Here is a 21,329-nt window from a genome sequence, read left to right on the forward strand (position 1 = left end):
AAGGGAATGCCAGAGGGTAAAAGGTGATGGTGCAAAACTAACTGCCTTGGAGGTGCAGCAGGGAGCATGGCGCAAAACTGCCTTGGAGGTGCAGCAGGGAGGTGGAAGGTGCTTCTGGGCCCCGCAGGCTTGTTAGAGCTGCTGCGATCTCTGTTGGGCCAGTGAATTTTGACAGGTGCAGAATTAACGCACAGCTGTGCAAAGATGTGCTGGGCAGATGAGACCCTCTGGGTGGGGGCTGGAAGGACTGAGCGTGGGGAACGGGATGGACAGAGATGAGTGGTTGAGTAAGACCAGAGTTCAGTGGGGAAAAGTACAGTATTTATATGAATTAAAGTCTGCGTGGGAACTAGCTGGTGGAAGGGACACAGATTATTGGAGAAGAGTTCAGGGCAGAGAGGTGTGGGATGAGGTGAGCGAAACAAACTGGGTGAGGAGTCTAGCAGAAGAATGATCAACTGGGAACAAGGATGATGAAATTCCCAGTGTAGGAGGGGAGAAACAGGCAGGGTGAAGCTTGAGTGTTTGACCCTGGGTAATGACTTGCTCTAGAAGTTGTTCAGGAGCTGTAGGCCATCTAGGAAGGGCAGAGACTGATACACACACTGGTAGAGGTGTGGCAGGAGGTCTCCAGTTTGAGATGGGAAATGGGCATTTAAGGAACTCCTCCAAGCTTGAGAAACTGGTTGGGGCCCAGAGATTTCTGATCTCATCACTTCTATAAAGCTGTGAATTATCAGACAAGCAGCGACAGGCTGCTAACCCTAACTGGATCCCCTGGTGAAGTCAGTGCAGTGAACATAAACATTCAGATTTGCTGGGGAACTGCTGAAGTTAGGTTTTGTTACAAAACAGAACACTAAAAACAAGCTCCCGAGTCTTTTGTTAGGAAAAGCCTGTGAGAAAGTGTCCTCAGAAGCAGTGGCTTGAGTATTTACAGCAGTGATAACGATCCGCAGTGTGGAAGGAGAACAGAATGTAAACCAGCAGGCAGCTGAACGCTGTCACGGATCAGGGCTGGGGTCTTGTGACAAAAATAGTATGTGACCGTGTAATTAAAGGCTCCCATAATGCACACGCTCAGAACAGGGGTGAAGTGGCAATCGTGATGAGTGCATGGGATGTATGACATGGCTGTAGCCTCATTAGTGCTTCCAGGCAGATGAGAAATGAACATTAACCAAGGCAGTGAATGGGATCCTTCCAACTGAATTCCTATTAAGAGGCAAAAGAGAAAACCACTTTTTTTTTTTCCTTTTACTACTAGTCATCAAGATTAATTAATAGTTATCAGGTATTCCACGAGGCTGATGATTTCTTGCAGAATAAAAGGGAAAAGCCTTACCCCCAAGAGAGGTTGGGAGGGCTTCTGCTTTGCCTGGGAACATGCAGCCCACCCACAGCTGGGACTGGGGCTGAGGGGCTCTGTCAGTGGAGTCCATGAAGTTCAGAGGGTCTCCCACTGCCCTCGCAGGCAGCAGCCTCAGAAGTCCTCAGCTAAGGACCATGGCTGGAGTCAAATGAAATTACTGCTGTTGCAAAGGAGATGGAAAAGTTTAAACCAGAACAGAGGAGGGGGTGTGGGGGGAAGAACTTTCAGCCTTGGAGGCAGAATTTCTGGTGGAGTGAGTTGATGAGCAATAGGTAGTCCTGGAGTGTCCAGAAATACAAGGCTGGGTCAGTCCTCAATTCACAAATGTGAGGCATTTCCTGTTGGTGAGAGGGGAGGACAGAAGCTGAGAGGCACCAGCTCTGCCCCATTACTAGAGGAGTAATCTAGAAACTGCCACAAAGGGGCAGGATTTACTTATTTTTCAGATGGTAAGTAATGTAGTTAGTACAAGGGAAAATCATGGTTGCTAAACACGGCTGTGGGTACCTGAAGGATGAATTTCTATCACAGAGCTCTGGGGTTTGCTAATGAGTGAGAATTACTTTACCAGTTGCCAAATAGTTTTGGCGTCTCCCAAAGCTTTTAAGATGACGTGCTGTCATCAGCTGATTCTCTTCCTAGTAAGCAGGTTAATGAACAGACTTGGTTTCACGTTATCGTAGTATTTTGTGTTTCAGAAAGATGGAGCTGGAAGGTTCTTAGGACTGAGAGAAACACAAAGAACGTACAAGCTAGGAAACCTTCTTTTTTTCCCCATTCTTCCTTGACTTCTGCTTGAGGAAGAAGTGCGCTGCTGCTCACCTGCTAGTTTTACACAGCAGTGTTAAAGAAAACCTGTTTGCATTTAATACCAAGAAAACCAATCAAATAAAAGCTAGTGAAAATTAAATCCTCTTGCACAATTCTAGTGCTGTGACCAGTAGTATTCGCAGTGGTGTTTCTGAATTTTGCTTCAGGGACCAATCTGAATGTACAAATTCAGAGTCCTGGGAATGTGTGAGTGGGAGAGACATGCTGTCCTCTCCCTAGCTGAACAGCTTTCGTCCCAGCTCACGTTCCCCCTTGCCCTGGCAAAACCTCAGCTGGGAATGTTTATATAGAGACTCTTCATGCCAGAGGGAGAAGGGTGCTTTCTGGAACAAACCTTCCATGTTCGTGGAGTGCAACTTGGAGCTTATGCGTCACTGAGATCCACTCTTTGAGTGGCTGTGAGTGTATGTTCAATGAACTATTTTTAGTCTTCTATAAATTTGCACAACAGCCCTTGATTATTTGTTTTTCTGTTTTTTGGGTTTTTTGTTTGTTTGGGTTTTTTGCCACTGATCTTAATTTTTTATTCTCATTAAGGCATTACAAATCCCTGATTATTTTCCCACATTCCTAATGAAGCAGGTCATGCTTCTTAGGCGGGGTGGGGTTCAGTGTATGGCTGACTTAACTGTAGAAAAAGTAAAAGGAGGGAGCAGTTGACTCTTCTGGGCACAGAAATGTACCTTTTAGGCAACCTTTATGAAAATAAAGGCAATTACTATATACGTTTACCTGATGATGGATTAAGTGTATATATTCCTCACATATCAAAGGGCAGAAAAACTACAGTGAGTGACTTATGCCTCGCAATGTCTGATGATAATGATCTGTAACCTCTACTATGATGCTACTTGTCCTGCCAGGCCTGCACAAATCCTGTAAGCATTCATTCCTCTTCTGTCTCAATGGAAGTGGAATACTGTTACCTTCACAGATTTGGGCTCTTAGCTCTTCACTGATGTCCTCCATAGCTGTGAAATCCTCAGCATAGAAGAGATGTTTATATGATGGCTCAGAAGCAATTTCTAGCAGTTCTTCCTCAATTGCTTTTCCTATTCCAATGGCATAGATAATTATACCTAAGTTCAAAAGAAATTACACATAATTATTACATGAGCAGTTCTAAATCCTTATTCCTCCACAAATGGAAGAGATAAGCATTAGTCATTTTAGAGAGGGAGAGTCCAAGAAACGTATTTGTTGTGCAACTTCAAAATTGGTTTTGGACAGGCCTAATACGCTTTAGTTCTTGAGATGCTGCGTAAAAACTCACTGCTTTGCTGTACTTGACAGATAGTTTTTAACTTAAAGAGATGACAGTTGCCTGGCTGCTCTTGATAGGAAATGAACCCAGAAAGAGTACTGCAAATCATCCAAGAGAATCCCACAAGTCAGCCTCACAGCTGAACTGAAGTTCCTGGTTTGAGTTTGTCATTGTACACAGGCTGTGTGCAACAAAGCTAATTACCAGGTTGATGGGGAGACCTGGTACGTATCAGCAAATGGGGCAGAATCCTGAGATGGCAGTAATTTTTTTAGAAAAATGTGTTTTATCAAAATCCTCAGAGCACATTGAAACTGGATTCTTGCCCTCTGAGTGGTGCGGGTGGGCTGGGAGGCGCTGCAAAGGCACTCAGGCCTACGAGGGTAAAGTGCAACAGGGAGAAAGAAAGGATCTGTGGGGCTAGGAGAGAAAGAGCCTTACAACAGGGGTACTCAGGACAAGCATTTCCCCAGCAGTGAATACAAAGCATAGTGATCTTCAATATCCCCTTTTTCCACACTTAATCACTGATTTTTTTTTTTTTTTATTCTTGTGAACATATGATCGGATACGTTTCCCTTTACACCAGTTCTAGCTTAGAAAGTGTTCACACCTAGTACCAGTGTTGTGGTTCCCAATATAACTAGTAGCTTTATAATATTTCAAGCTTTTTTATAAAAATCAAGAGCAGAAGCTTCCTTCTTAGTTGTCTGGTTTCAGATAAAACACAGGGTGAGGAGGTTTGATACCTCTTTATTATCGTGGGCTAATAACAGCTACATGCTCACCGAATTGCAACTTTAATGTTTTTGCTAAAGAATCCTGGGCCTGATAACACCATAAAATATGCATTTTCCGTTTCTTTAACATTTAACGTAAGCATCTCCTTACTTTTTGTCATGAATCTGCCTACAGTTGCACTTGAGCCAGGAAAGTAAAACATTCACCAGAAGCGGATTCAGTTTAATGAATGGACCAGCCGTGCTGAGGTCTGTTGCTTTTTAAAGACTTGGAGATATCGGTGATAAAGCGTTCAAGGCCAATTTCATATTCAGCATTACTACACTGCCTACGCTGCAATTACACAGGGGATGGATTTGGCTTGTAGCATAACAAGTATCCGTGTAAGCAGTCTGGAACGGAGGTTTCATTCAGCAAGTAAGCAAGGTTGGCTTGTTCTTTCCTTCCTCAGTCTTCTAAATCCTCCACGTACTTTCTCCGACCTCACAAATGAGTGCATAAATCTTTGTTTTGAATATTTTAAAAGCCACTTTGTTTATATTTCATTGTAATAGCACACTTAGCACATGCACTTCTCCTATTCTTGGACCCTTTTCCATTTTCTCCTTACAGAGAGGTATAAGTCCTGACCAGTGCTATACTAATCACATATCAAGTGATGAATGACACATCAGATCAATAAAACAAGAACAGAAAAAACCCCATGTGCAGCATCTTCTGAAGTCTGGCTCTTTTCTCTGTGTTGTGGGCCATCAGCCGCAGTTCTTAAAGCAGTTTCTCAAAAAACAGAAAATGGTTTGCAAAGAGAAAAGGGAACCTTTGTTTTCTTGAAAAGTTCTGAAACTTTTGTTTACTCTGTTAAACAGCTGAAAAGTTTTGATTTGTCATACAGGTGTCCTAGAGGATGGATTTCTGCCCAGACATACTTCAAATTAACAGTCACCAGTTTTCAGTTACATTTCAGCTTATCATCTGACAAGGGACATAGAAACAGAAAGATAGACAGCACCCCAGCTATATCCTTTTGTAGAAAGGACCCATCTTCATTCCAGAACACCATCAGCATGATAGAATTGGTTTAAAATACATAACGTATGTAAAATAAAAAAAATAACATCACCAATCATTACCATAGTATTTCTCCTGAGGACAGATTTCTGCATTTTGAAGAGACTTTGGGTTTTTTTAAAATAGCTTTTCTTAAAATTTTTTATGAAGTTCCCAATGTGTCCCAATCTCTGTATCAAATGTCTACCCATAGTGGATATGCTCAGGACACAGCATGGCATACCAGGTGGGTAGTGTCATTACCTGTGGAGGGCACAGAACCCCAGTGGTGAGACATTCATCAGGGGTCCCACACTGGGGATGATGTACATGCCTGTAGCAAAAAAGATCTGATGTTCTGCTGCAGCGGTCACTGTGCTAGCCAGGCTGCTAAGGCAAATGTCCTCGATTCATACATACTGAGCACATCCATACTACTACTGCATCTTATTTCTAACAGTAGTTGCCTTTTAGAATGAGTCAAAACCAAGAATCATATCACAGAATAGTTTGGGTTGGAAGGGACCTTAAAGACCATCCAGTCCCAACCCCCCTGCCATGGGCCGGGACACCTTCCACTAGACCAGGTTGCTCAAAGCCTCATCCAGCCTGGCCTTGAACCCTTCCAGGGATGGGGCATCCACAGCTTCTCTGGGCAACCTGTTCCAGTGCCGCACCACCCTCTCCAGGAAGAATTTCTTCCTGATATCCAATCTAAATTTACCCTCTTTCAATTTAAACCTGTTACCCCTTGTCCTGTCACTACAGGCCCTTGTAAAAAGCCCCCCCCAGCTTCCTTGTAGCCCCTTCAGGTACTGGAAGGTGCTATACGGTCTCCCCGGAGCCTTCTCTTCTCCAGGCAGAACAAGCCCAACCCTCTCAGCCTGTCCCCATAGCAGAGGTGCTCTAGCCTTCTGATCCTCATCCAACATCTCCACTTACCATTTTGCTTTGCTCTAGCAGCCCACTCAGAGACTTCATCTTGGGCTCGTCCATCCGTAAACACAATGGAGATTCGAGGGACATTTGCTGAAAATGGTCTTGCTCCTTCTGTTTCTGTGAAGCTGCTCTCAAACATTTGCTTCAGAGCCAGTCCTGTCATGGAACCTCGCCCCATGTATTTCATTTGTGATACAGCTTTCTTCATGTCTTTGGCTGAGCTGAACTGCTTTAACGTAAACTCTGTGCGAACCTCAGTGGAATACTGAAGCAAACCAACTCGAGCAGCTTTGGGTGAAATCTCAAGTGAATCCAAGATTCCAGAGACAAATTGCTTTACAGTTTCAAAATTATCTTCTCCAAGACTTTTTGATCCGTCAATCACAAACACCAGGTCAACTGGGCCTTCAGTGCATCCTGCAAAATAAGCAGCAGACCGTGAAAACGCTCCACGAAGCTGAAAAATAACCTAGATACCCAGGGACTGCATAAACTCAGAAATCATCTCGAGTACCTTGATCCTGGCTCATCCAACCTAGCCAGTGTGTCTGAAGTTGTGTACAGTCTATAACGAAAGCTAAGAGCGTGCCTGTGACCAGGAGCTTAACAAAAATATCACAGTGAATACTCACTGAGACATACTGCTTTGTAGAATATTACAACTCCTAAACATACAGCAACAATCAGCAAATCTTAAGAATGACTGTTAAATGGAGAGAACTGTATAACTGAAGAACACAGCTAGGATACACAGAGTTCCCATCATTTTCTTCCAGGGGCAGGCCAGCATGCTAACTTTACTTTTGTGTAGATGACCAGTGCTGAAAGAGGTGGAAGTGAATCGTCGGAGCTGCATCTGTGTTGCCGAAGCAGCAAAACGGTAATGGTGGCACGACAAGATGAGTCAATGAAGCCACATTGAACATATAAGGTGAAAATCTAGGAATCAAATTTAGAGTGGCAGGGAACAGGGAGGCAAAAGCCAGAGATCTTGGGGAAGGCTGGGCGAGAAGAGAAGGGTGAGGTAGCCTGCTCTACAGCTTAGGATGAAGTTCAAGTCTGGGGACAAAATTCAGACAGTGCGTATGTTTTTGTAGCACAAACGTAAACCTCTAGTGACAGAAAAACAGCTACAAAATTACAGATGAGAGAACAAATGCTAGTAATGTGCTTAGCTGCTAAACTTGCATTAGAATTGTTTATAGACGTTGTTTTGCTTGTAACTCTAACAGTCTTATAATTAGAAGGCTTATGTACTGCTGAAATTAACCTTTTTTGATTTACCCACTAAAGCTGGGCGACGCTCCAGGAGACTGACAAGTTTGGGTTTCTCATACTTTTTGGGAAGCGCACATGTAAATGCCAAGTAGTTTGTCGGCACCCTGCATCCATGACAAGGTTAGGGAATTTAGGGACTGCAGAATGTCTTCAAAGCTGCAGACGGGCTGGTTCTGCCAGGTGTTCTCTTCATTCTGGACGGCAATTGCCTCCAGCGGGCATAGACTGGTGTGCTTTGTGCAAGGGGCTGGCTGCAGAGATGCTCAGCTCCTATTTGATCAACGTAACTTCCCGGGAAAATTTGCCATACGAAGGATTTGCATCTTAGTCTGGACCAAACGAGCTATGACCTCCACTCATCTCTCATGTTTGTACAGTAAGAATGCGCAGCAGTAAGCAAGCACAATACAAGAGAGAATTGCGCAGCTGGGTTCAGTAGTGTGTACGTCTCAGATGAAAACTGTGCTGAGCTTTGAGCATCACCCTTAGAGACAAACTGGAGAGTCCGGAGTTTCACAGCAAGAGCAACGAGGTGTTTAGAAAGCATGCCACATGAAGAAAGCTCGAAGGCTCAGAGATTGTTTGCTTAAGGAAAGGAAAGATGAGTATGAGGCATGATAACACCCTTCCAAGATGCAGAAGGGGATTATTTTAAACACTAAGTCAGTTGTTCTCACTGAATAGAAAAGGTAGCAAATGGCTTCATCTTCTGGAAAGCTAGCTATTTGTTAGGGAATATTGCAAAGGTAGCAGCATGAAAACAGACTACCTGGGACACTGAAATCATTGTTTGAAACATCAGGTATTATTAGATATATATACACTATGATTCTGCCTCATGCATATGCCACGAACTAGATCGCTTCTCAAAGCTGCTGAAAGTGCATATGTCTCTGGCTTCTATCACTGAAACCAGCAATGCTGTTTTTCCTGTGGTTTGTAAGATTTCTAAATGTCTGTGTGTCATACAAGGTAACTGGAAAGGTCTGTAGCATTTCTAACTATTTAAGCTGACTGCAGGCTAGACTAACAGATCCTGAAGGTGTTTGTCTGGAGGGCATTAAGTGAGGACAAAAGAGAACTCCACATACGTTCTTTCCACGTTTATTTCTGCTTTCACTGCAGAAATTACTGAAGACTTCTGTTACCAAATCAGTGTGGAACAAGGAATTGTCAGCGTTAAAGCTTGGGCTTTTCTTAGACAATAGCTCTATTTTAGAACTGTTGTCCAAGAATTCCTTTCTGCAGTCATCTGAGGAAAAGATGACACATGTAACTAAGGCAATGGAAACGCAAGAAACACGAGTATCAGAACCACCTCAGTATCACTGCATAAGTCAAGGATAGGGCAGCAGTTCATGGTGAATGGTTTTACTTAAGATTGAGATCAGCCATGAACATTTTCATGTTCAGCTATTCTTTTGGTAATAACAGCCTTCCCAACTAAGGCATCCATTTTTGAAGAAGAAATGTTATTTTCTGAGTTCCAGTAGATGAGTTTCTCCTCCAAGTATTAAGGGGTGATGAGATAAATGCATGTCATACTCTAAACATGTCCTGTTAGAAGACAAGCAAATAGAATTAATGGCATTTTAAAATAGAGTACATAAAGATAAAAGCTCCACAGTATAGGAATCTGATTATCAAGTGCACATTCCTTGATAATAAGATTTTACTTCGGCTTTTTTCCTGATCTTTGGAAAGAATTACTGTTGTACTTCATGCTACACCAAAACAACTGCTCCAATTTGTTGGTTTTTTGTTTATGAGAGCACCAGGTTAGTTGTTGAAGACGTTTTCTGTCATGCTCACCTATGCTTTGGGCTTTCAAATATTGTCTCATTTTTGAAGTGAGGCATCTTTTGAAGTGAGGTCAAGTAATGTTAGAAATCAAAGAAACAGATGCTTTCTAAAGAAAATGTACTTACTTCTGCATGTTTTCTGATCCTCCTTCAGTACATAGCCCTCCTGGCATTTGCAGATGTATGAATCGTCGTTGTTAACACAAGTATGTTCACAACCGTGGGCAACTGATTTGCAGACATCTTCATCTAGGAAAAATTGAAATAAGGAGATGTATTCTGTTTAACATATGTATAAATTCAAAGACTCCAAACATGGTATTTGAAGACTGTATGGCAAAGAGGTACAACATGTGTAAGATGAATCATAGAATCACAGAATGGTTTGGGTTGGAAGGGACCTTAAAGATCATCTAGTTCCAACCCCCGATCTGTAACATCTTTGTTCGTTTATGTAGCAATGCCAGAGAAGAGTGGAGTTGCTGACAGACATACTCAGGTTACTTACTTCGGCATGTTTTCCCATCCTGTCGCAGGACAAAACCCTCATGGCACTGACAGCTGTATGAATTGTTGTTATTAATGCACACATGTTCGCAGCCGTGGTCAGTGGATTTACACACATCTTTATCTGAGAATTGTTAAGAGAATTTCCTTATTAGACCATTTCTCAAATGCAAAACTGGCCATGAACAAGCTTTGAGTAAAATTAAGTCTATTATTTCTTTTATGACTCAAAAAACATATTCTCAGTAAATGCTTCAGCTACTCACTCTTGCACGTTTTCCTGTCTCGCCTCAGTATAAATCCCTTGTGACACTGACACAGGTATGAATCGCCACTTGGAACACAAACGTGTTCACAACCATGGTTGACTGTTTTGCAGATATTTTTACCTCGGAATAATGAAAATTACATTTAGCATAGGTAGCTAGGTAAACTTTCACAAAATGTAAAAACTATGGCAATAATCTTCCATGAAGGAGCTCACTTCCATGGACTGATTCTATAATAAAGATACAAGTAACACACTACCGTTGCATAGTGTGTTTCATGAACAGACTGAGTTGTTCAAAACAAAGATTAAACTTACTCCTACAACTTTTCCCATCTTCCCTCAGCATGAAGTCCTCCTGACACTTGCAGATATAGGAATCATTGGTATTAACACAAATATGTTCACAGCCATGGTCAACTGAGTTGCAAACATCTTTATCTGAGGAGAAGAGTTGGATGGAGTTCGTGAGATGAGGCTCATTAGAGAGAAAAGTTATCTTTTATTAACCAGCTCAAATAGTTGGAAATCAGAAATAAACATGCACATGGTGCAAACACTGACAGCCACAACAATTAAAAGCCTCAAATAAAACCACATGTTTATAGCTCAAGCCACTCACATCTACATGTCTTTCCATCTTCCTTCAGCATGAATTTTTCATGACACTTGCAGATGTAGGAATCTTCAGTATTCACACAAACTTGCTCACAGCCATGGCTGACTGAATTGCAAATATCCTTGTCTGGAAGCAGAAGAGTCGGCAGTCACCACACATCAGCAGAGGCCTCGATTATATGTGTAATTCATCAAATTATGTTCTCATGCTACTTACTTCTGCAGGTTTTCCCATCTTCTCTCAGTAGGAACCCATCGTGGCATTTGCAGATATACGAATCATCCGTATTAACGCAAACATGTTCACAGCCATGGTTGACTGATTTGCAAAGATCTTTATCTGAGAAGAGATGACAGCTCTTGCTGGTTAATGCATTCCTACACAAGCATGAGCTGCAGATAAAAAGTATGCTGATAAATATCAGACTACTTACTTCTGCATGTTTTTCCATCTTCTCTTAGCAGGAATCCTTCCTGACACTTACAAACAAATGAATCCCCAGCATTAACACAAGCATGTTCACAGCCATGGTTGACTGATTTGCAAATATCCTTGCCTGGGAATAGTTAGATAATATTTAATGTGGTTTGCTAGTTAAACTTTTTTTTATAAATACAAAGGCTGCGGGGATAATCCCATGAGGAAAGAAAGATGGAAGCCTGCAAACTGAAAGCAAATCTCTGGTGAGTTAAATGATAGACAGTTTAGCTTACATGGAGCATGTGTTCTTTACCATCTGAGCAGAAAGACCTGCATGGTTTGGTTGACCTCCCACTGACAATGAATCATTTTAGGATTAATCTGACTGGATTAAGGAGGAAGACTGTACAGTAAGAGCAGCAAGAGTGAAAGGCGGGAATAACCCAGTACAGTCATTCAGCAGAAATTCATGCTGGTAACAACAAAATCAAGCAAAACACCACAGGACATGAAGCAAAAATTATAACTGCAGTATATATTTTACTAGATACCCCCCAAAACCACTGACCTATAACCTAAAAAGAATGCCAGAGTAGTTTAAAAAGCAACCTCATTTACAAATTGAAATGGAGAGCAGATATAAGATTTGAATAGTGACTGTGAGAAAGGACCATTCACAGTGTTTACTGAACATGAAAATATTAGGAATATGAAAATATTGAAATAGTAAGATAAAGGGACAAGGGAATGCATGGCCAAAATCAAGTTATTTAAAGAGCACTAGAAACAAAAAGCATTCTAACAATGTATTGTTAATTAACAGATAGAAATGGTAGAATTGCCAGTCTTAATGCAGAAATGGTAACAATATTTAGTACGTTCAGATCTGAACTTATGAAATAGGCTACTGATGATACTGTTGAAGCATTTCATCAGCTGAGAAGTAGGTCACACAGCACCTACTGAACACCCACATTTTTACATCAGTAACTCCAGACAACTTGCAGTGAGAAGTTGTAAAAGAGCTGGCTGAAAAACACCTTGGGTGCTCCATGTTATTTTTCAGTGACTCCTAGAACTCTGAGGAAGTCCCAAAGCTCTGAGCAGTTTCCATCCCAGTGCATGCGCACACACTGACACTGTTGCAGTGTTTGGAAAGGATAGCTAGTTCACTGTAAGCCTGTCAGCCTGACACTGATCTGCATTTAAAATGATGGATAATGTGGAACTTGATTCAGACTAAAGAACAAAAATTAATATGAATCAACTTAGCATTATGGAAAAATAGATCCTGGAAAACTAAGTAAGTATATTTTTTAATTTATTATGAGGCTGGTTCATAAAGCTCATGCTGTTCATAGAGTGGAGCACTCAATAAGTCAGCAGTCTTGGTATTTATTTTGATTAAGAGAATATTAACACTGGCTAGAGCTCTTCTGAATAAATTGTAAATGGTGGAACATCAAGTTTCTTTCTTGACAGGACAAGGGGTAATGGCTTTAAACTGAAAGCGGGAAGATTTAGATCAGCTATCAGGAAAAAACTGTTCCCAGAGAGGGTGTTGAGGCACGGGAACCATGCCCAGAGAAGCTGTGGATGCCCCATCCCTGGAAGGGTTCAAGGCCAGGCTGGATGAGGCTTTGAGTAACCTGGTCTAGTGGAAGGTGTCCCTGCCCATGGCAGGGGGGTTGGAACTAGATGGTCTTTAAGGTCCCTTCCAACCCAAACCCTTCTGTGATTCTATGATTCTTTCTAAGAATTTACCCTGCTACTCTACTATTTAACATTTTTATGAACAACCGAAAAGAAAATACAAAATAGTCACTGCCAAAGTTTGTAGGTTACTCCAATTTTGAGAGAATGGCAAATAAAAATAGAGCAGCTACTGCTACAGGGAAACATGAATCTTTTTGGAAACTGGATAACAGCAAACCATACATATTTTAAAATGTGCAGAACTAAGCTTATACGTTTAGAAACAAAGAATGAAGACTATACTTACAGGACGTAAGTGCACCTATGTGTACTTACTTATGTGACTGAGAGTCTTAAACATCTTATGATCCTGGTAAACAACTGACTGAACATGAGTGCTACCAGAATATTATGGTCACAGAGTAACACTATCTTTGGTCATAAAAAAAGATGATGGGGGGAAAAAAAAAAAAAGAGATAAAACGTAAAAAAAAAATAGGTAGATTCAAATAAGAATTAGGGTGGTTATAGTTCCTCTACCCTGGACCCTTCTCCTAGTAGGAGACTTTGCACCACTGTGGCGTCCCCACAAGGATGCTGATAAATAACAGAGGTCTTAGGGGAGCAAGAAGGGACTTATAAAAAGATTGAAAACATATAAGAGCATGAAGGAGTTTCATCTGCTTATCATTTACAAAAGGCCATGCTAAAAGGTTAAGGAACAGTTAAGTCATAGATATACACAGAACAACACAGTGGCAATTAGAACTTCAACCCATCAAAGTAAAATGCAGCAATATCCTATGCTCAAGATTAAAACTCGACATACTTAATCTAGAAATGAAGTGCACAATTTGAAAGCTACATTTGAACCTTAAAATTGGCTGATTTTCTGAAATACATCTTTAGTTCAAACAGTAATTAATTCATAGAAATCTTATGATCTGTGGAGAACAACATTCTATTCTGACCACTACGAATCAGTGAATAATCCCCTAATAAAAAGGGGAATGCTTTTTTTTTTTTTCATTCATAAGCTACTTACTTCGGCATGTTTTCCCATCTTGCCTCAGCACAAATCCATCATAGCACTGGCAAGTATATGAGTCGTCATTATTAACACAAAGATGTTCACAGCCATGACTGACTGATTTGCAGATGTCCTTATCTAGGAATAATTTACATTTTATTTACAACAGTGTGATGAATAAGAACATTTCCAAAACTTTAAAGACTACATGTAATAAGATCCTATTCAATGAAGAATTTATCCTCCTTCTTGTCAGGTAAAATCCTCTATAAAAAGTCCTACCTCTCACACAACATGTTTCTTCAGTAAACTTCTGAGTGCAAAAAACATAGTAACATCAAATAACTTACTTTTACATGTTTTCTCATCTTCCCTCAATACAAAGCCCTCATAGCACTGGCAAATGTATGAACTATCAGTATTCACACAAACATGCTCACAGCCATGATCAACAGAATTGCAAACATCTTTATCTGGAAAAAAAAAAAAAGGTTGCCAGTATTTAAAGCATGTCTACAAGTGCACAGATTATAAAGGAAATCCTCTATTAAAGATAAAGATAATTACTTCTACATGTTTTTCCATCTTCCCTCAGGGCAAATCCCTCGTAACACTGGCAGATGTAGGACTCTTCAGCATTAACACAAACATGTTCACAGCCGTGGTCAACCGAGCTGCAAATGTCTTGATCTGAGAACAGTAGATGTTGTTTGGTTAAGGCACATCTACAGTGAATGGATCACGCAGGAAGCAGTAATAGCTTTTATTAGCTCTACTGATATCATTGGAAGAAATGGGCAAAAATGTAGGCAGCAAACACTGCTAATTTTTGATGCCTGAAAAACTGTCTTTTTTTGCCTCCAGTCCTATTAGTTTCAGTATTAAAATACAGTGACATGACTGGAGATAAAAAAGACCCACAGTTTTTCAGGTATGAAGACTTGCTGCCTAAATTTTTGACCATTTCTTCCAACTGCTCTCCTCAGAGTCTCTTACAAGCTTCTGGCAGGTGTAACAACACTACTGTATTATAACAGTAAACTATGAAAGTGGTATTTGTTACAACACATCGCCAAATCTATATACTGGTGCTCAAAGTCTACCAGTAGTTACCAGAGTACTTACTTCTGCATGTTTTCCCATCCTCTCTCCGCAGGAAACCCTCATGACACTTGCAAACATACGAGTCATCTTCATTAACACAAATATGCTCACAGCCATGGCTGACCGATTTGCAGATGTCTCGTCCTGGGAATGATTGATATAAATACAGGTTCTGAATGAAAACATGTTTAAAACTGTAGATCTCAAAAGGATGGGGTTTTTTTTTCCAGTAAGAAGTGAATAGACTCCTTTCTTTCCCTGCCTGATGCACAAGCAAAGATGCTGAATAGATACCGGTCACTCACTTCTGCACGTCTTGCCATCTTCCCGCAATACAAATCCCTCACGACACCTGCAGACGTAGGAATTGTCAGCACTAACACAAACATGCTCACAGCCGTGGTTGACTGACTTGCAGACATTTTTACCTGGGAATAATTTAATAGTTAAAAAATTGTGTTAATTAAGGGCAAGATGTTGAAAGTCTTAAAATTCCCAGTTACTTAATGTCCTTGCTAGCATACTGCACTCAACCTTGCAAATCATTTACAGCCCCTCCTGTCTTTTTTTGTTTGTTTGTTTTAACAAAATGGTACATCACTGTCCTGCCAATTTTACAATCTTACTATTAAGGAAAAGTGCGCTGTTCCGGTTCTAGAGTTTGTAGAATTTCACATGTCCCTAGCACGCAGATTAGTGACCCTCCAAGATTCCCAAAGGCACATAACCCCACATCCACATTTCAAGTAAACTTGAGCTTAAGCTCAGAAGGTGTTTGTCACTATTTTGCAGAGTAGGTTTGCAAAAGCTCAGTGTATGTAGTATTTCAGGGTAATGAAAAAACCAGGCTGCATAATCCTGCTATGAAATTCTGGAAAACTGTCAGCTATAATTGAGTAAGTGGATTTTCAGTGGGATTTTCTGAAATAGAATTTAGCTACAATTCATATTTCAAAATAAAATAAAATACAATCTATTAATTAACATTAGATAAACTAACATCTCACTTTCACCTGCTTTCCCACACCCTTTATTTTCCTGTAAGAACTTCTGCATGGATAGAAAACATCACTTGCTTTTAGCTTTTTGAAAGGTTAGTGCCAATACGTTTTCAGACAAGCAAAATTTGCCTCAGTTTGCATGGACTAACGAAGTAGGTTGTTGTTGTGATAGACAAAGTGATAGTAAGGAGCTTTTCTTTTGTCATGGTAGTGTCTGGATGAATTTGATTTGTTTTTTCCTGTAAATGCTTTTTAATAGCAGACATTGATGAGATCTGTGGATATTATTGGGATTGCAGTTACAAAATATTTCATGCCCGTGCTTTTTTCAGAGACGTATCCATGATTCTTCTTTGATCATTTAGTGATCAAAACTATAACAATTACAATAATTTTTTTTTTTTTAATATCTGCCACGCATGGTAACTGCATGATGTAGTCAAACATATAGTGCAATTATGATACCTCTTTTGCAATCATCCTTATCCCATGCTGGACAAACAAATGAAGTTCCCATTAATAATATTGCAAGCTTTTTCATGATGTGTAAGACTTCAGCAACGTTATGTATTTTTGCCTTGATTTCAGGAGAAAATTACAGTTGCCTCACATAAGGATGAAAGTCAGAATAAAATAGTTTCAGATTCACAACAGTCCAATTCCAGGGCTACTTTTTAAATGGCATAGGCATTTAGGGTGTGATTCGGACACGTAAAAGTATGCACTCAGTGCCACTTTAAATGCCCTAGAGCATCCAAGATATTGGCATACAGCTGGTAAACACGACACCAAAGGGGAATCTCTGAACTTTTGGAATCCTCAAGCATTTAAAATTACATTTGATGGCAACGTTTAGGCAATCAAATCCTACCTTACAGATTTCTTCTACGTGTGTCATAATAATGTAACTCCGAGTTGGTGAACAATAACTTACGTTTACATGTTTTCCCATCATTACGAAGCCTGTATCCTTCAAAACACTGACAAGTGTAAGATCTGTTGCCATTTACACACAAATGTTCACAGCCATGATCGCTCAGAGCACAATAGTCAACCCCTGCGGGAGCAATTTAAAGTATTTTTTAAAAATTAATAAACGATGAATCAATTATCTTTCATGTCTGATTTTTCCATGGCATATAAGCAATTAAATATAAATACACTGAACTGCTTAAACAACAGTTCCTTATCTGACAATATATATGTACTTTCAATAAAATGTGAGGGCCGTGGGGTGTATTTTCCACTGATTGCCTTAAGCAGAGTTGAGAAATACTCTCTTGTGCCTGACATACCTGAACACAGTCCACGTCTCAGTGCGTACAAACTGAATGTCAAAAAAACTGAACAAAACCGCTTTAGCGAGGATTTTATACAAGACACAGGCAAAGACATAAAACTGCCTTGTGAACAGTCTGTCAGTGGCCCAATGTGAAGGCAGCAGTGCCCAGAACTCCCTCGTGCACCTGACCCAGCTGCCGGGGCAGCAAGCAGAAAACCTTTCAGGGACCTCAGTGGGATTTGGCTTAGACTATTCAAGCTTTTGCGAAGAATTGCAAATGACAAGTACTGTCAAATACGGACCATTTTTCATCTCAAATTTCCTAAGTGTTTCTGCTCTGTAATAAAAGACATAGGACCCCTGGGATCCTGCAGGCAGCACTTGCTACTGTCCATTGGCTGCACACACAGTGTCACTCATTTTTTTGCAGTTAGTTGTCAGAATAGAAACCTGTTTACCATTCAGGTGTTCCCACAGCTGTCTTAACATACTTGTGCCTGTGTTGATGACACCAGAATTGTAATTCCCAGATGTTTTCCCATTAGGAGCAGCACATGTTAAATGCTAATGCCTTCCATTCAACTGCTCATTCAGGAAATCCCGAAGTGCCAAAACTCTTTTCACGATAGCCTAAAAATGTCCATGAGGTTTCAACAACTCATCTGGAGCTCAGGAATAGGACAGATCTCTTTCCTAAATACATATGAAAAGAAAGGTATACTGGCAAGGACAGGAACTATTCAAAAGGGCTCAGTTTCATTGCACAGAGGGATTCCAGAATCTACAGCGCTGGTTTAGTGCTGCTGATAGGTCTCCAAGTACAGCCTGGAGGAAAATAACTTGAGAAAAAAAAATCCACCTCTTTTTACTACAAAGGAAAAGGGATTTTTCATTAGCAGGCTGATAAAACTCCATAGTTTGGCTGTTTCTAAATTTCCAGTGGTTCTTTTAGATAAACATCTCAACAGATTGTTTCTAGTAGACCCCATCGCTGTTACACGCACACTAGTGCTGCCTGCGTGTTACTGTCTGCCCCCTTCTAGGGCTGCAGTGGCAGATAGAAGCAAAGTCTGTCAAGGTACTGGATGAGGCTAAAATGGGTAGTATGGAGGCAAAAATAAGATTAAAGACAAAAACAAATTGCCTTTGCAGATTTGCCTCACATCTCCCAAGATGATTTTTGTGACTGAGCACTCTCATTTTGACTTCTGTTAAAACTGTGTTGCCTAAGTGCAAGAAAAGGAGCAAACCTCAGGGTTGTTCCAACACTCCACAAGCTTAAAAAATAATGTACCTCCAAACTCTGTAGAAGAGGCCAAAACCCTCTCATCAAAGAGGTCCAGGAAAAGTCAACAGGCAAAATGCATCCACACTCCTCTTTTCCTGGCCCTTTCTATATATTATTTTTCCAGGGAAGGAGGAAACTCAGCTATTTGCGAAACAGCAAAGATTCTCAGTGGCTGTCAGGACAACTCCTGTTCACTTATCAAGGGTTCCCATGCAAAATGCAAAGGTCAGTGTGGCACACTCACTTCTCCTCCTGCCCCAGGTATGCTGATGCAGTTTGCCTGCGAGATGCTGCTGTCAGGATGACCTGTCAGTCAGACACATTTGTCATGTGACTGAAAAACTGTCCTCAGCACCTGGGGACATCTTCCTAAGCTTTCCTGAATATGTGAGGATTTACAGTTATCTTGACAAGTGTCCTTTTTTAAGTACTTCTTCTGTCTGCTTCTGCTTTCAAATAACGGTTAAACTACTATCTAAATGCAGACTGTATGAATAAGTTGAATGTGTGTCCTCTTCCCTGTATGAAAACAGAAATCTTTCCCAGGGGAGCTGAGATCAAGGAGGTTCTCAAAAGACTTACGTGTGCAGGTTTTTAGGTCTTCATTGATGACAAATCCTTCAGAGCACTGACAGACATAGGAGCCACCAGTATTTAGGCACAGTTGCTCACATCCATGATTGGTTTCAGCACAGTGGTCCACTCCTATTGATTTGTGTTAATAATTGAAGAAATCACATTAGAGCCTTAGATACAGACACTATGACAGTGTAGTTAGTACACAATGCCTTTGCAGAGCAAAGGAAAAAGATGAGCACAGCTTTTTATTTTTGCTGTAGCCCCACCTATTTGAGTAACCTGAGTTAATTAACACCACCTAAGTGAAATGAATAAAACATCCCCACTTGGCAGGTAACAAACTTGATGAAGTGCAGATCTCCCTTGCCAAAAATCATAAAGGGAAGATAACGTGAAGGGAGAACCGTGAAGTCCCATCTGGTCTTACCTGCAGAACTATGCTTTCTTTCTTTAAAAAGCAATACTCCCTCTTTTGTTCACCGTAAAATTTTCTCAGAGAGACAGTATGAATATTAGTAACCCTTGAAATAGAAATTATGGCTTTCAGATTATTTCATAAACAGTAAAATTTTTTTAACAGGATGAGCAATCCCCAGATTAAAACTTTAACCTGCCAACAGGCTCAAGCAGCTGAAGCCTAATGGGGGACAGATACAAATGATGAGTGTGAGAATGTGTTAATATGTTCCTTTGCTTTGATTTTCCTATTCCAAGTAAGATAAAATGAGTGGTTTTTTTTTTTAGTCTTGTATGTAGCTGGTTGTGTAAAAGATGAAGGGTGAGAGGAGGGAGAGAGAGGTGTGAATTGGGTTTAAAAATTTTATTGTCTCATAGGCTGGACAGCAAAGCAGTAGGGTGAGATACGTGCACTCGCAGATGTACTATGTAATCTGCTGACTCTGTAAGTATAGAAAAAGCACATATTCTTTATGCTGAACTTCCTCATAATATTTTATTGCTGACTTGTTAATGGCTATTTTTAGTTACATAGGCCCAAATCACTTCAGCTTAACTTGATCAAAAGTAGTGGAGTTCCCTCAGACACAAACAGAGTCTCATGTGTCTCTGGTTGCAAATCATTTGCAGATGTGAACAGGCACGTCTGCAGCTCTTGGTTTACATTAAAAAAAAACCTGTATCTCATGTAAAATTGCTTATTTCTAAATATTGCTGTTTATTAGTTTATTTAACTAAGCAACGAGTTTGCAGTAATTGGTTCACATTTGCCATTGTACATAGATAGAGATAACATTGGCTTGAACATGTGAAGCTGAGGTGTCAGTTTTTACTAACTAAAGCAAGTTCCAGCTGGAACATTATCCTTTTTCCAAGAGTTTACATCACCATGAAGAGGCTTGTGTAACTTGTCAGAGCACACAAAAAAATGTGGAAAAAAAGAGGAAAGTAAAAAAAACACCAAACCTAGTATTCTCTGTGAAAAATTGCATCTGTTTGTCACCTTCTCTTACAATGCAAACACCCACACTAATGTGAATTTTAACACTGAAATACTTCAGCTTCTCATGCAGAATCTTGTAACTTTTTCAGAGTGGAGTAATCACAAAGCTGCTAATTACCAGGCCCTATAAATCAGTGTAACTGTAAATTTGGTCATCATGTGTGTTTCAATACATTTGTACAAAAAATATAAGAAGGGGAAAGGAGCGGGGATGAATCAGTATTTTAAAAAACAACTAGTGTCTTGAGATATATTAATTTTTAGATATTCAACTTGCAATAGCCTAAAACCATAATTGTTAAGAAGTTCATAGAATCATAGAATCATAGAATGGTTTGGGTTGGAAGGGACCTTAAAGACCATCTAGTTCCCCCCCCCCTGCCATGGGCAGGGACACCTTCCACTAGACCAGGTTGCTCAAAGCCTCATCCAGCCTGGCCTTGAACACTTCCAGGGATGGGGCAAGTTCTGAGCTCTTGCAACACGTCAAAGTTTCCTTAAATATGGCTTTATCACAAACAGTTTATTTAAAAATAATTACTCCCTGGCCTATCAACCTTCTTTTAATTTCAGTGACTGAGTGTTCCTTTGGAAAAATATGTCATAAGTACATCAGGCAAAAATGCTGCCAATATTTCAGATGATGCAAAGTGGTTCTCTGCAATAAAAGAATCTTCTAAAAACTGGGTGACATCAAGGGCAATGCTGTTGGGGTTTTTTTGGTGCAACACTGATCCTTCATTTAGCAATATTCTTCTTAAAAGAGGACACGGTATTGAACAGATCACTGAAAGTGTAAACAT

At 40.4% G+C, this 21,329-nt stretch overlaps 1 protein-coding gene across 1 annotated transcript in view; it reads right to left on the reverse strand.

The window, feature by feature from the left end:
- Positions 1 to 3,129: 3,129 nt before the first annotated feature.
- Positions 3,130 to 21,329, reverse strand: part of MATN2 (matrilin 2) — a gene marked incomplete at both ends in the record, with an annotated part of 57,917 nt that continues 39,717 nt past the window's right edge. Inside the window, 7 exons of the mRNA XM_010147784.1 lie at positions 3,130 to 3,282; positions 6,198 to 6,611; positions 9,783 to 9,905; positions 13,829 to 13,951; positions 14,381 to 14,503; positions 16,853 to 16,975; positions 19,071 to 19,193. Coding sequence (XP_010146086.1) covers positions 3,130 to 3,282; positions 6,198 to 6,611; positions 9,783 to 9,905; positions 13,829 to 13,951; positions 14,381 to 14,503; positions 16,853 to 16,975; positions 19,071 to 19,193 — 1,182 coding nt within the window. The remainder of the gene's footprint in view (positions 3,283 to 6,197; positions 6,612 to 9,782; positions 9,906 to 13,828; positions 13,952 to 14,380; positions 14,504 to 16,852; positions 16,976 to 19,070; positions 19,194 to 21,329) is intronic.

This window comes from Eurypyga helias, unplaced genomic scaffold, assembly GCF_000690775.1.
Source record: "Eurypyga helias isolate BGI_N326 unplaced genomic scaffold, ASM69077v1 scaffold17072, whole genome shotgun sequence".
Taxonomy (NCBI): Eukaryota; Metazoa; Chordata; class Aves; order Eurypygiformes; family Eurypygidae; genus Eurypyga; species Eurypyga helias.